The 15,870-nt window shown below is 35.1% G+C and overlaps 1 protein-coding gene across 2 annotated transcripts in view; it reads left to right on the top strand.

Moving 5' to 3' along the window:
- The window catches only part of ADGRL4 (adhesion G protein-coupled receptor L4), a 121,916-nt gene extending 112,223 nt beyond the window's left edge, over nt 1–9,693 (top strand). Inside the window, exons 14-17 of one of the 2 annotated variants that reach the window (XR_013520532.1) lie at nt 1,587–1,847; nt 6,744–6,835; nt 8,585–8,753; nt 9,069–9,693. Coding sequence is in view for 1 of the 2 variants with exons in the window: in XM_009001541.5 (XP_008999789.1) it covers nt 6,744–6,835; nt 8,585–8,753; nt 9,069–9,131 (324 nt within the window). In the remaining variant the exon portion in view is untranslated. The remainder of the gene's footprint in view (nt 1–1,586; nt 1,848–6,743; nt 6,836–8,584; nt 8,754–9,068) is intronic. The other variant, XM_009001541.5, reaches the window with a different exon arrangement.
- Nucleotides 9,694–15,870: the final 6,177 nt, after the last annotated feature.

Here is a 15,870-nt window from a genome sequence, read left to right as displayed (position 1 = left end):
CTTTTCCTGCTTAAATTTCTCTGCCTCCACTTGATTTTTGTCTTATCTCTCACACCAAATCTCCTCTGCCTTAAAGGCTCACGTGATTATATTGGGCCCAACCAGGTAATTCAGGATCACCTCCCTATCTTAAAGTTTACAACATTAATTCTATCTGCAGTCTCCCTTTGGCCATATTCGCAGGTTCCAGGAATCAGGGTGTGGACACTTTTTTGGAGTGGGGGGACGTTTTTCTGGTTTACACACATCCAATTTTCTGATACTCTGTGATAAGCATTGTAACTAAGGCATTTAATATGGTAATCTCAATTGAGAAATGATTAAAAAAAGAAAATCAGACAGAAGACAAAACTTGTACTACTTTGATTCCAGTTTAACTCACGGACAATTATAGCATAATTTTAAATTTTCATCCTTAAGTTAATAACTACATAGGATCAGGCATTGTGGCTCATGCCTGTAATCCCAGTACCTTGGGAAGCCTAGTGGACAGATCACTTGAGCCCAGAAGTTTGAGACAAGCTTGGGAAACATGGCGAAATCCCATCTGTACTGGTGGGGAGTTGGGGAGAGATAGCATAGGGAGAAATGTCAGATATAGGTGAAGGGGAGGAAGGCAGCAAATCACACTGCCACGTGTGTACTTATGCAACTATCTTGCATGTTCTTCACATGTACCCCAAAATCTAAAATGCAATTTAAAAAAAATAGCCGGGTATGGTGGTGTGCACCTGTGATCCCAGCTACTCAAGAGGCTGAGGTGGGAGGATCGCTTGTGCCCAGGAGGTGGAGGCTGCAGTGGACTGTGATTGTACCACTGCATTCCAGCCTGGGCAACAGAGCAAGACCCTGTCTCAAAATAAATACATATGTAGCCATTTATAGTATGTATATATATAGCCATTTCTGCAGTGGCATAAGGATTGAGAATGATCAGCTATTGTCTATGGCTACTCAGTAGGCCAGTCAGTAGAAATCTATCCATTGTTCATGGCAAATGCAGGTCTGTCCTAAGCCAGTTAATTTAAAGGTAATAAAACTATTTGAAAGAGCAAAGAAATTGTGATTATGACACATTCTTAAATGAACCAGATTCCATTTGATATATATGAAAAATTTAAGCATGGGTCTAAAAGTGCTGTAAGAGAAATCTTTTCATTTTTTTTGGTGAGGTCTAACATCAGCATATAGATGGCTTCATCAATTATTGTAAAAAAGACTAAGAAAAGAAAAGTGACTGATTGGGATGCTTCATTTTGAAGTCTGATTTTGAAGCCTTTGGGTTGAATGTACCTGCAGCTCTAAATCCTTCTGAATTTATTGTTGTTCTTTCACCAACTCATCTACTTAAATTTCTTGTTTTTTGTAAAGACACTTAAAAAATTTTCACACACTGTCTAATAAAATGTATGTGCTAAGTTTTGAAATACATGAAGTACATGAAATGCATATATCTGAGGTTAAGAAACAGGTCTCTTTTTGGATAAATATCACTTAAGTTGAAACCCAAAAAAATGACTTTAAAATATTGCTTTATCTCAAGGGTTAAGTGTTCATGACTTTGAGTGATTGTTTTTTCTTCACAGCTATTTTTATTCTCTTCTGTATTCTGAAGTGCAGCATTGAATTTCAAAGTTCTTATAATTGCCATCTAAGGTCCTTGCCCTGTTTATTTCTATCAAACTATCATGGAATCCAAGTTGACAATCTAAAACCATTTTAAAACGAGACAAAAGTGACAATGAAGGAATGTTCATTTACAATCGTTAGTTATCCCTGGTGGCTTTGTGGCACTAACATTTAGAGACTAATAAAGGGACCACAGTGGATTAAATAAGCACACACAGGTAAGCACTAAGGAGCAATAGTACATCTCATTTTGAAAACACTATTTTCTTAATTAAGATGAACCAATGATTTTTCTTCCATTTTAAAGAATTACTGAAGTCTGCCATATTATATAAGACACTGCCATGTAAACATAGGGCTGATAGTATCTTTCTGGCTGCTCCACCCAAAATACAGACTTTTAAAAAATCTATCCTGAAAGTCATTATCACTGGGTTAGCTGAAAACTGTTTTTTATTATTAGAAATGCTTTCTAATTCTTTATCATCTTTTTTAAAGTATTCTTATTTTAACCTCATCTCAAATACTTCATACTTATTTCATAAAACTCCCCAAAGATACTTTTTCATACTGTGTAAACTGGTATTTCCACCTCTTAAGTACATAAACTCGCGTGCCTTTAGATGCTGTTAGGTGATGCTGATTCTTTATTTGCAGATTTGACGCTGTTAGAAAAAGGATTTAAAGTAGATTTTATATTTATGGATAAAGAGGGGATGCAGACAATATAAAGGAGTAAATGTAAGTTTTGCCTGTTACCCCAAATTTGCTGAATATTTTAATATGACATTGTACTTTACGATCCAGCAAACTGAGGTAACTGGAAAAACCTATATATTTTTTATTTACCTCAACTCTGTTGAATATTGTAATATGACTTTGGATCATGTAATTCAGCAAATTTTGAGTAATAAAAAGTTATTCTAAATAATTTTAGATAATTATTTTTCTGGTAAAAGTTATTCTGATACAAAGTTAAAGAAAAAATTATCTGACACTTGTTTAATGATATGGGAACTTTATTCAGGACTATTGTGATGGGTGTCAAAACTATGGCAGAGGGGAGGCAGATTGGCCCAACTCTGAAATCAGGAGATTTATAGCCAAGGTGCAAGCTAAGGGTAACAGAATAATTACTAAGAAGAGACATCATAGGTGAGGGAAATTCTTGCTAAACTCACCTAACAGGATTCCTAGTGAAGGGCAGCCAGGGTCACCAAATATCAAGGATGGGGGTTGAATAATTTGATTAGGTATTGAGAATGATCAGGTATCATAAGTGAGGGGATTCTCTCTAAACTGACTTTACCAGAATTTTACTGAAACAGGACTCCACAAGATCAGACACTGAAGCCCAAGGTCAAGACTTAACTAGTTGTGAAGAGGACTCACAGGAACCTGGCTAAAGTTTTGTCAAGGAGAGTTTCAGTCTTCTAACGACTAAGGCAAGGAAGAACATCTTGGCATACAAAGTTTGCATTGTGCAAAACAGTAAATACTCATCATTCTCTACATTTCCATGAAATTGAACTCAGGCCTGATTTTATTATTTGAGTTTCAGTTTTTTTTAATGTAAGTACACAGCAGGGAGTATGTAGTCAAGATCGCATTTAAACTGAGTGGTGAGGGAATGAAGCCACGGGAATATCTTAGTGGCCAAATTCAGGTGCCCTATGGAATGGTGCATGGGGTACTGGAGAAGGTATGTAGAACCCACTGTGAGTGGAGTGAAGTGGGCAAAGGATAGAGAAGTAATGCTTTGGGGAAGAAGTAGAAGTATATCAGAGATCAAATCATATGGGACCTTAAAGCCCATCGTATGATCTTTTACTTTAACTGTGAATGACAAAGGAAACCATTGGAGGATTCTGAAGAGGGAAAAGATCTGGTTTACATTTTTTTTCTTTTTTTTAATTTTTTATTGCATTTTAGGTTTTGGGGTACATGTGCAGAACATGCAAGACAGTTGCATAGGTTCACACGTGGCAGTGTGTTTTGCTTCCTTTCTCCCCTTCGCCCACATTTGGCATTTCTCCCCAGGCTATCATTTTAAAGAGATCAGTTTGACTGCTGTGGTGAGATAGATTACAGGAAGGTAAGGATGGCAGAAGAGAGATCAATAAAAAGGTTTCTGAAGTAGCCTGGAGGGACCATCATGGTGGCCCATTTCAGGATAGTGTCTGTGGAAATGATAAGTAGTTAATGGTCATATTCTGAATATGTTTTGAAGGCAGAGATAAAGAGTTCACTGACTGATAGATAACTTAGAAGATTAAGGTAACATTTTTTTCGAAATGGGGAAGAGTACAGAAAAAAAACAGGTTCTTTTTGGGAAGAACAGCAGTTTGGGTTTTTTTGACTGTTTTTTATCTCACAATGCCTATTAGACTTCCAAATGGAGGAGTTAGATTGGGCCTAAGGACAGACAGTAATTTGAACCCTTGGCTCTGATCACCCAGGAATTGAGAGTACACAGATGGGTCCAGTGACTGATTTGCACAGGAATCATTTATTTCTCTGTGTTGTCCTTTGCCTCCACTGGTTATTCAAGACTGGCTTAGAAGTCCCTATTAAGGATGCAGTCATCTGTGTTCTTTCATGACACTATGTAAACAACTGCCCTGTACATTCTGAATCCTGTTGCGCTGGCCTGTTTTCTGGTCATCTTCTCCATCATACTATAAGTTCTTTAAGGAGAAGGCCTATAGTACATAAATAATTATTGAACAAAAGAGTAAATAAAACTTTGTACTTCAAATAAAACCTAAGTAGTAATTGTCCCTGTCTTTCTCACCCAACTCACGTCATGCCATTCTTCGCTTTGTTCACTATACTGCAGCCTCCTTTATCAATTGTTTATAGGAATATCACTTTCTCAGCTCCTCAAGCCTTGAGGATTTTCCCATGCTGTTTTTCTTCATAGAATACTTTTTCTCCCTTCATTATTTGATCTACTAATGCACTGCAATTGATTAAATCCTGGTTTAAATGCTAAGTCCCAAGACAGGTACTTCCAAACCTGCATTCTAGTCTTACATGTCAATTTTGTCTCTCCTAACAGTTCAAATTTGTGAATTGATAGCCTTTATCACAGTTTGTGGATTTATAAGGATTTGTGTGATTATTTGTTTATTATCTGTTTCTCAATAGACTCCATGAGAACAAAAGACCAAGTCTGTTTTACTCATTAATAGGTACCTCACCCTTGCCACCAGTCACTTAATAGGCCCTTTAAAAAATTCTTAGAATAAATGAAAATAAAAAATTTCACATATTTGTATCATTATCAATGAATATGGTTACTATAATCAGTATATTTGTGATTTTTGGATAATATGAAACTGTAATACCTTTGGATAAACATGTTTTAATCTGTTTTCTCTTACATTTGGGAAAACATGAGCTAGTGGAATAAGAATTAGTCTCCCACTTGCCCAGCAGCACCTGGGTTTTATAAGTATGTAAACATTTTCCATTTTCGACAGAAAAAGTGTACTTTCAAGATTTGGATCACCCTAGGGAACGTTCCATTTCCTGTCTTCACTAGTTCAGCATGTGATATAGAAGAGCATATCCAGAATGAATGCGAACTTCTCAGAAACCATTAGCAGTACAAGTGACTGTTTTTCAAACAGAAGTTGAAAACTTCTTTATTGAAAACAGAAGTTGAAGAAACTTAAATAAATTACTATTTATGTGGAAAATTTGTGTATCTAGAGAATGGTTTTTTGATCATTTGCTTTATCTTCTCTTTGTTAAGATAACAAGCTCAATATAAATACCTCATAAATGTTACTTAAAGATTTTCAAACCAACAATGGATAGGTATATATTATTTAGACTAACCAAATTTCACAACTGTTATTATTTATAAATATATATATATTTATAAAATTAACTATAGTTATTTCCAAATTTATAGAAAGAAGCAACGTCTATTGAAACCTAGAAAATAGTAGGTATTACAGTTTCATGAGTATGAAAGACTACTTATAAAATTAAATATTACTTACTCGTCATTTCAGTTAATTATTTGAGCATACAAAGAGGATGAAACTATCACCTAAATCAATTTAAATATCCTTTATCTCACCTTTGCAATTGCTAAAGTATTGAAGCATTACTATAGTTAGGATTAATTAATCATGTAATTAGAAATGATGGACATTTGGAAACAGGAAGAAGAGACTAGACCCCTTATTCCTCAGAGATTTCCTCTCAAGGACCTCTCCATATAAAACTGACAACATGAAATTCTCAGACCCGTTATTTTATACTGCTTTTTGTAATACTAAACTATACTAAATTTCATTTTGAGAGGCTACATAAAACTCATTAGAATATAGAAAAAAGAAATGTGTGATAACTGTAAGCTTCTGAATTACTAGAAGAATTAGCTGAAAATTATAATACTGCACTTTGCTATTGTCATTTCAAAGTGGCTTTGGAAAAATCTGGTTGAATTAATAAAATATGTCTAATAAGGGATTAGCCTTCCAGCTATTTCTATAATATTTAATATTTTAAATTATTGCTATGCTCATATTAGAATACATAGACATTTAACATATACCCCTCATTTAACCTTCTAACACTGCAAATATGACTTGGAGATCTTAAAAACTATAGAAGAAAGGAAAATAGAAGGAAACATTTCATAATGCAGTCACAATAAAAAGGGTGAAAACTCGCCAATTCTATTTAGCCCATATTACAATATATAAATAATAGAATGTGTTTATTAACATTTATTTGCCTGACAACAAACATTTAATTCATTGACTAACATTTTGAAACCATCCAAGGTTAAATCAAGGAAAAAGAAAGATTTTCAAACCAAAATTTACCTTAATGTATATATTATTAATCAAATCAGTGGCAGCAGATGATACTCATCAATCTTTAGATACGATGATAACATCTGAATAAGTTTCATGAACATGTTGCTTTCACTACCACTTGTACTGATAATTTTCAGTGATATTGTAAAGAACTATATAAATGCCATGATTTTTGGTTTCTATCTTATTGAAATATTTACTATTTATTTTCTTTATATGTATCTAATTTAAGGTGAAAACAATCTCTTTTTTGAAATAAATTTTTTTTTCCAGGTGAATCTCTTGGCTTTTGGAGTTATCATATACAAAGTTTTCCGTCACACTGCAGGGTTGAAACCAGAAGTTAGTTGCCTTGAGAACATAAGGTAAATGTGTCTTTTTAAGTTCACTATTTTTTAGTAATTAAAATCTTTAGTAACTTAAAGTACAATAAGTTTGGGAATTATTTTTAAGTGATTTTTTCATGCTTTACTATATTTAAAAGACATTGGAAAATAGCATTTAGTATGTTTATTAAGACTACAGTTACCACAGATTAAATGGTCAGAAGCAATTTTTTCGAACATAAAAAGATGATGACGGTGTTTTAAGGCAAGAAGGCCTTAGTGATTTTCTTTTGCAAAATGTTTTCAGAACTTAGTAACTGTTTCTTTCTTGTTATTTCTAGTTTGCATGTTGTCATGATTTTTCCTTCACATGCCCCTCCCCCTTTAAAACTGATTTATTGAAACCTTGAAAATGATTTGTTCAGGAAGAGCTGAATTATGCTATAGGGAACACCGGGAACAACTGACTGTTTGTGGAGCTTGGGAACACTCCTGTAGTTTCAATACCTTGCATAAGATTTATAGTTGGGATTTAGTAAACGTTTGATTGATTACTTTCTTTTCGTCCTCACCGTCGTGGTTTCATGTAGGGTACTGGTTTTAATAAAGTTGAAAATGACTCATTTTCTGAGGTATACTACTGAAACAGCTACTGCAACAAAGAATGATTGGACTACAAATGAATGAGAGAAAAATCATTAGTTGCGTTATTTCCAAGGCAATGTCCTTTGTGAGCAGGATTGAATATTGTTTTACCAAAAGTCACAGGCAATCTGTTGAAAAGATGTAAGAGTCAGTATGTGTGCGTATTTTTTCTTTAATTTTTAAGAGAACAGTATTCTGTAATGAATTTATTTTGACATAACTCTATGGCAAAAGCCAAACAAAATAAAACAAAACCCTATTTTTATATCCTGCACTTTCTTTTCTTCTAACCTGAAAGGAAAGCAGAGCTTCCTTTGATGTCATGGATATGTACTGACCCCAGTCCACATGGTATACTTTTCAGGGTTTCTTAGGGAAAATACTTCCTGACTGATATATGTCTTACCGTCAGGAATTCCCTCAACACTACATTTGAAATCAAAGTGTACACACTACAGTATACCAGACAAAAATATTTTAGGATTAAGGAAATTCCTTAATCTTAAAAATAATTCCGTGTTTCAGTAATAGTAATTTGCCTTTGGAAGCAGACTCCTGCTACGGTGCAGTAGCATACCCTAAAGGCTGTCCCACTTAACTGCAGCACAACTTCCCAGTTTCAAAATCCTACCGGGTCTTTGTAAAAGGTTTATTTTCTTTTATTTATTTTTTATTGTACTTTAAGTTCTGGGGTACACGTGCAGAACATGCAGGTTTGTTACATAGGTATACACGTGCCATGGTGGTTTGCTGCCCATCCCCCATCATCTACATTAGTTATTTCTCCTAATGTTAGCCCTCCCCAAACCACCCCCCAGCTATCCCTCCCCTAGCCCCTCTCCCCACAACAAGCCCCAGTGTGTGATGTTCCCCTCCCTGTTTCTGTCTGTTCTCATTGTTCAACACCCACTTATGAGTGAGAACATGTGGTATTTGGTTTTCTTTTCTTGTGTCAGTTTGCTGAGAATGATGGTTTCCAGCTTCATCCATGTTCCTGAAAAGGACATGAACGTATCCTTTTTTGTGGCTGCATAGTATTCCGTGGTGTATATAAAAACTCACCTCCCACGTAATTTGAGTAATTTGAGATATGTGTTGAATATACATAGCTTTCTTCACTGATGCATTTCTAGTATGTGATAGGTCTTGTGCAAGAGGAGCCCTGGCTCTCCTGTTCCTTCTCGGCACCACCTGGATCTTTGGGGTTCTCCATGTTGTGCACCCATCAGTGGTTACAGCTTACCTCTTCACAATCAGCAATGCTTTCCAGGGGATGTTCATTTTCTTATTCCTGTGTGTTTTATCTAGAAAGGTAAACAATTTCTTGTTTTGGTCAATCCTAATATATTCATGTAGCATCAGTTGCCAAACTGATAGAAAATTCTTATTCTTATATATCTATGACTTATGCCTCTATTGCGTAAATCACCTGTTCATAGGAACATATGCTTTTAAAAATACATTGACATTAGGGATATAAATATAGCTTAAATGAACATATTCTGATAATCAGAAAGCCATACATAATACATTAGAAAACCACATATGACAATTTATTGTGATTTGATTTGAAAAAAATGTGATTGTTTTGATTAACATTTCTTCCTTTGCTTTTCTTAATTTTTAGATTCAAGAAGAATATTGCAGATTGTTCAAAAATGTACCCTGTTGTTTTGGATGTTTAAAGTAAACATAGAGAATGATGGATAATTACAGCTTCACAAAAGTAAAAAATCCAAGCAGTGAGTGACCAATGTATAAAAATGACTCTATCAAATTGTGCAATTATTACTAGACAAAAAGTATTTTAAATCAGTTTTTCTGTTTACACTATAGGAACTGTAGATAATGAGGTAAAATTATGTATCATATAGATATGGCATGCTTTTCTACATGAAATAGTTCTGTCAAAAATTGTATTGCAGATATTTGGGAAGTAATTGGTTTCTCAGGAGTGGTATCACTGCGCCCAAGGAAAGATTTTCTTTCTAACACAAGAAATATATGAATGTCCTGAAGGAAACCACTGGCTTGATATTTTTGTGACTCATGTTGCCTTTGAAACTAGTCCCCTACCACCTTGGTAATGAGCTCTGCTACAGAAAGTGTGACATAAGAGAATGAAGGGGCAGAATATCAAACAGCGAAAAGGGAATGGTTGTTATCATAATGAGATGTATTTTGAATAAACTTGTTTTTCTGTAGACTACCTGAGAAATTGTTGAGATAAAATAAAGAATTGAAGAAACGCAGCTTACTATTTTGTGAATTGTTCTGAACTTAAATGTCTACTAAAACAACTTAGACTTCTGTTTGCTATATCCATTTCCTTTTTTAAATTCCAAAAAAAGGTTGCCTCCAGAAATTGAAGAAAAAGCAAAAAATATGAGTTTCTAAGGCTAGACTGAGACATATGTTATTTCTATACTTATTTCACGGATTGTGGCTTTGGATGTTTGATCAGCAAAATATAAGTTTGTCAAAATATAGTATTGTTTATACCTATCAATGTAAACAGAGCGTAATAAAGCTGAAGTATTCTATTACCTTTCAGTGAAAACTATACTATCTCAGTATATTTCAATCCATTATTATTTTTAATTTTAGAAATACTGTAGTTCGCATTGCAATATTCCCTTTTAATTTAGTATTTTTAAAGGGGTATTATAAATATGAAAGTATTGATAAAGTGAATTGCTATTTTTCAGTTCAGAAAAGTACACATTTGAAATTGTTATTTATAACAAAGAAATCATGGAGAACTATAGAGGTTTCCAGTGGATCTATTTTCTGACAGTTTCTACTATCTATTAAAGCATATCTGCTTAAAATATATAGCTTCTATCTACCTTTAAGTCTTTGCATTGAAATGTAGAAGCAGTGGCTTTGATTTCAAAAATACGTAATTTTTCCTCTCCTACCTGTAAAAGTGGGCCAGTACACTAAATTTGTGATTTTAATTTCTCCAGCTTTTGAAATGAAGTCTGCCAAATCTTGCTCTAACAAATAAAATGTTGTCTAAATGAGGCAATTGTGCTACAGCTTTGCTGAATTCCTGTTCTCAAGAAAGATGAGCTACCTGCCAAAGGGTCTTTCACATTTTTAGAGAATCCATATAATAACTTCTCATTGTCTTCTCATTTCTTACATGGTAGGTCTGTGACCCATTACTATCAGTGCCATTGCAGGATAGTGTTATAGAAATATGATATTGAAAGTACTCATCTGTTCAATAGATATATACAAAAATTTATGTGGTAGACAAAATAATGCCCCCTCCCAAAAAAATGTCCTTGCCTCTTAATATGGTAGATTACGTGGTGTGGAGAATTAAAGTTGCAGATGAAATTAAGGCTGTTAATCAGCTGACCTTCAGATGGGAGATGATCCTAGATTTTCCAGGTGGGCCTAGTATAATCACAGCATCCTTATAAGTGAAGGAGAGATTCAGAAGGAGGGCGGGTGTCACAGGGATGCAGTGTGGTACAGATTCTACCAGCCATTGCTGGCATTGAAACGGACTTCATGAAGCAAGGAATGAGGACAGCCTCTAGAAGCAGTAAAAGACAAGGAAATGTTTTCTTCCCTAGCACCTTCAGAAGGAAGTCAGCCCTGCTGATACCTTTATTTTAGCTCAGAGAGACCCATTTCAGACTTCTAAACTCCAGGCCTGTAAGAGAGTAAGTTTGTAGTGTCTTAAGCCAAGTTTGTGAATAATTTGCTACTGCAGCAGTTGGGAACCAATATGATGGACATATTTATGTAATAAGATCTTTGGAGATTAACTACTGTTCAAATCATTAGGGCAAGTGTTGACCCAACCATCTTCTTTTTATACACCTTTCTATAGATATCACTGGATGAAGCTTATATTTGTTAGTATGACAGTTAAGAGCTTCTCATATCTACTTACCTCCCCAGTTTTCATTTTTGTCCGACAAGTTTCTTCAATTATACCAAACTTTTTACCTTTCCCCAAATTTACCATGGCTTATCAAATTCCTCTTTTCTGGAATTTCCTCCTTGTGCCAATCATTACTCTGACAAATATCACTTGTCCCTAATGCGTCTTTCTTGAGGAAGCCTTCTCTGACTCTCACAGGAATTAACCACTTCTACCTTTGTCTCACCACTCTATCCAGTACTTACCTATTCAGCATTTATAGCACTGTATTGCATTTACTTACCCAGCTCAGAACATTTTTTGGATGGTATTTCGTTGTTCTTTAAAGGCAGGTTTACCCTTTTTATTTTGTTTCCTGAATCAATGTTGCTTATCTTCTGTTGCTTCCTGACCACATGATTGATGTCATAACAGGGATGGACCCTCTGAACAATCTGGCCTCTGGTCTTTTGCTTTACCAATTCCATTCTGAAAGTCTGCTTAAGCCTTTCATTCTTGTCTCACACACATCATGCAATTAGGTAGAAAGGGATGACCGGCAACTTCAAATTAGTAACATAGAGAAGGCAGAGGAATTAGACCACCAATATAACCTTGAGCATTCAGCTTCTCAGAAAAGAAATTTTTAGGGGATTTGTAAGGAGCTTACCAAAATACAAAGTCATGCTCTGTTATCCATTTGGTTGTGAGTCCTTCTGTTATTCCTTATTCCACTTCCTCATCTGATAGTGAGTTAGGTAAATATTAAGATTCAACCACCTTAACCTATAAAACATATCGCAAGTTCATCAGTAAATACTAGATTACAAACTCTTCTTTTCTTCATAAACAAACAAAGGTGAGGTTATGCAATCTCAGAAGACTAAATCAAGTAACTCAATACTTTAAGCTTGGCTTAAGGCAACGAGATGGACAGACACCAGAGACATCTAAGGTAAATCCTCCTTGTGAAAACTTGCTATTAAAAAAGTTGGTTGACTGATTACACTGTAATTGGGAAAAATTTATTTACATGCAATTTAACAATTAGAAATAATATGAGGGTCTATAAACAAATAATCTGCAATCTTCATACTAGGCATAACCAACAAACCTTTCATAATTTGATGATGACATCATTTCTTCAGTCCTTTTCAATATAATGCCAGTCTCGTAAAATTAAAAGTTGACTGTGCATTCATTAATTTTATTTTTTATAAAAAAGACAGGGTTTCACCATGCTGGTCAGGCTGGTTTTGAACTCCTGACCTCAGGTGATCCACCCGCCTTGGCTTCCAAAGGGCTTGGATTACAGGCATGAGCCACCACACCCTACCTAATTTTCTGTATATTCTATCTAACTTACTCTTCACATCTTCACTGCCCTATGAAATAAGGCCCGTTCATATGTGTCATATTATTGTCTAATTTCTCCAACTTGAAATTTTTTAGGAAAACATGAATTATGAATTCGGTATGAATCCAGAAACAGTACTCCATTGTTCAAGTGTTCCTGCTACCTGGAATGTCTTCTCACATGCAAATTTCACCCACCATTCAAGACTTCACACTATGAAGCTCTCTGATCAATTTGGTCCTTATTAATTTCCACAATCACTACCACTATAGCACTTACTGGTTATACATGATAATCTATCACTTAATAAGAATCATTGTAAAGTCATCATTCAGTGCTCAATCATCAAACTCCTGGGTTTTAGATTATAGATAGGAGTTAAATAACTTAGTAAAGACATTTAAAGAAAATATTTCTTTCTTGAACATTGACACAGTTTTGAATAGTTAAATTGAGCTATCTCATTTAATTCTGACACTAACATATACAATTCTATCCTCGTCTTTTCAGTGTGAAAAGTGCCTAATCCCACACAGGTAGGAAATTGCAAAGTTAGTTTTCAAACTCAAAGCTACAGCTCCTGCTGCTCCCCCACGGGAGCTCTCACAAACTTGCTCAGACTCAGATAGGGATTGAAGATGGCTGGATTCATATCCAAGCTTTCTGCCTCTGTAGGTTACATTCCACAGCTATCCATTTGTATAGTATATGGCTAATATTGCAGTTCACAATTATGTTCTCTCGAGGCTAGAGGAAGCATGACATACTCTTTTATCGTGGGACTTCAGTGTCTTTTCTACATGCATCTGTGATTTGAAATAAGTGCATAGCATAAGTTTTAAGGTAAAGTGTTATTATTCTTTTTCTCTCTGTGTTCCATTGCCCTTTCCCTGTACATTTATTCCCACCCCCCGTTCCTACTCACATCCTCAACCAGGCAATTCATGTTAACCAACTGGCCTATATTCTTCCATACTGTTCTTCCTGTTCCTAACATCATATTGAGAACATAAATATGATATCACATTATAAAAATGTCTACATTGCCTGCTTTTCTCACTTGGTAAATTAACAAGTATAGCCCATTCATTCATTTAGTGGCTGAAAGATATTTCATATTAAGGATGTACCATAATTGCACAGCTGATATACAATCTGAGCTAATGCAACAATATGTTGAAAGAGCTTGGTGCCTTTCAGAAATAATGTTCCCTGTGCCATATAGCTTGGTTTCCCTGTGGAAAATACCAACTGCTAATGTTATTTTTTTTCTTAAGATGAATGTGGACTCACATTGATGAACCAAAACATCATAACCCTCCCATTGATGTAAGGGTTGTTTGTTGTTTCTAGTATGTATTCAGTGAAAATCATATTATGGATTTGAGATCCACAAAGCTCCTTGAGCAACTTTATTTAAGAGAAAAGAAACTGAATTATTTACCCTACATTGATGGCTTGAGCAAGCCTAAGACTGATAAGCAGTCTGAAAGTACAGAACATTTTACCTGGTATTTCATTCAGACATTGCATATCACAGGTTTGGATGATAGTTATGATTAACATAAAATGAGATGGTTAGTTTAACTGCAAAGTTTAACTGCAAAGGGTCCCTTCTGGTGCCAATGTACTATGTTTCTAATTCCAACCCACCATTTGGAAGCAACGTAAATAATAAGGTGTATAAAGCATATTACAATTTTATGCACTCAACAATAAGGGAAAAAAATAATAGGTTTCTTTCAAAATTGTCCTTAGGAAATGTGGTTTTATTTCCTATCAGTCTGCAATTTTTGCCATATATCAACATCCAAGGGCACATAGCTCAACCTGAAAATGATTATTTTCTTTCTTTTCCTTAATGTATCAGAAAGTGATTCTAAAAGAACTTCAGTATGCAGGGGGGTTAATTATCTTGGCAGTCAGTTAAGCTTTGGAAGTTTTAGGTGATAAGAACAGAGCCCTAAAAAAAGACTCCCTGCCACTGCTGCCTGCTGTGAAGAAACAGCCGTGTGTTGCCACCACTGCAGATATTGCTCAAATTACCCTAAAATTCTCCTGCTTTTCTGTGCATCCTCGCTCCTGGAGAGCAGCACTGTGCCGGTGAGGTCATTTATTCTGTCACATCAGCCCACATGGCAATCATGACAACTACATCTTTCACTCAATCTAATGCAGGAAGCTTTTCTGTAAGACCTAAGATGACCCCAGTGAGGAAAGTAATTATTCAAAAAAACAGTACTTCTTGTTCCTCAAGTGCTGCCAGCTTCTCTGCAGAGCCACCTAAAGGCTCCCCAATTTTATCTTCCCACTCAGATCAATTTCTCAGATTCTTCTAAAGGAATGTGTAAATAAACAATCACCTCTCCCTTAGAACTTTACTGTCAGAGAGGCAGTGCAGTGGTGTGGATGCAAGCTCAGATTCTGCAGTCAGACTGCCTTGGCTAGAATTCCCTTCCTAAGAGAGTTAGTTGTATAACCCTGTGCAAGTTACAACCCAAACCTCAGTTTATCATCAAGGAAACAGAGATAACAATGACATAATGTTGTCTTCATAATTAAATCACTTAATATATGGAAGATAATTAATACAATGACTAGCACATGGCAAGTGACATCTAAGTATTAGTTATTGTGAACTAATACTTAGATGAACAACCACTGATCATGTGCGTTCCAGGTTCTAGTGACTGTTCTCAGTATGTGGTGGAGTTAATCAGCAAAAATCATGAAAATAGAGAAAAAGTAAACACAAATATCTTGTTCAAAGTGAAGATCTCCACATTATTGATTTATCAGCGAGTTATTTCTGAAACAAGTAAGGAAACAGTAAAAACAAAAATGAGTAACAATAAAGTCAAATGGTAGATATACTTTATTTTCTGTCACCTCCCAGTCTACTTTCCCCAACCTTCCATTTCAGCCCACCCAAAAACTCCAACTGCAAGTTTCATTTCCCTCTGTTTTGGAGAGAGAAGTTTAAAGGTCCAACACTGTTGATGTGTTCTCGGGAGTCGGGTTGTAGCCAAGGTCTCTATACACATAGAAACTCTGCCCCTGCAGGGGGAGTTCAGTGATTTTAATTGAAGCTAATGTCCTTCAGTTAAAATTAAAATGGTTTTTCTGTATGAATTTTTAATCAATGTGTTTTTATTTAAATATAAATATTATTAGAATTTACATGAATTT

The sequence above is a fragment of the Callithrix jacchus genome, chromosome 7 (assembly GCF_049354715.1).
Source record: "Callithrix jacchus isolate 240 chromosome 7, calJac240_pri, whole genome shotgun sequence".
NCBI lineage: Eukaryota > Metazoa > Chordata > Mammalia > Primates > Cebidae > Callithrix > Callithrix jacchus.
The sequence above is the reverse complement of the archived record's forward strand: the minus strand, read 5'-3'. Positions and strand labels throughout refer to the sequence as shown.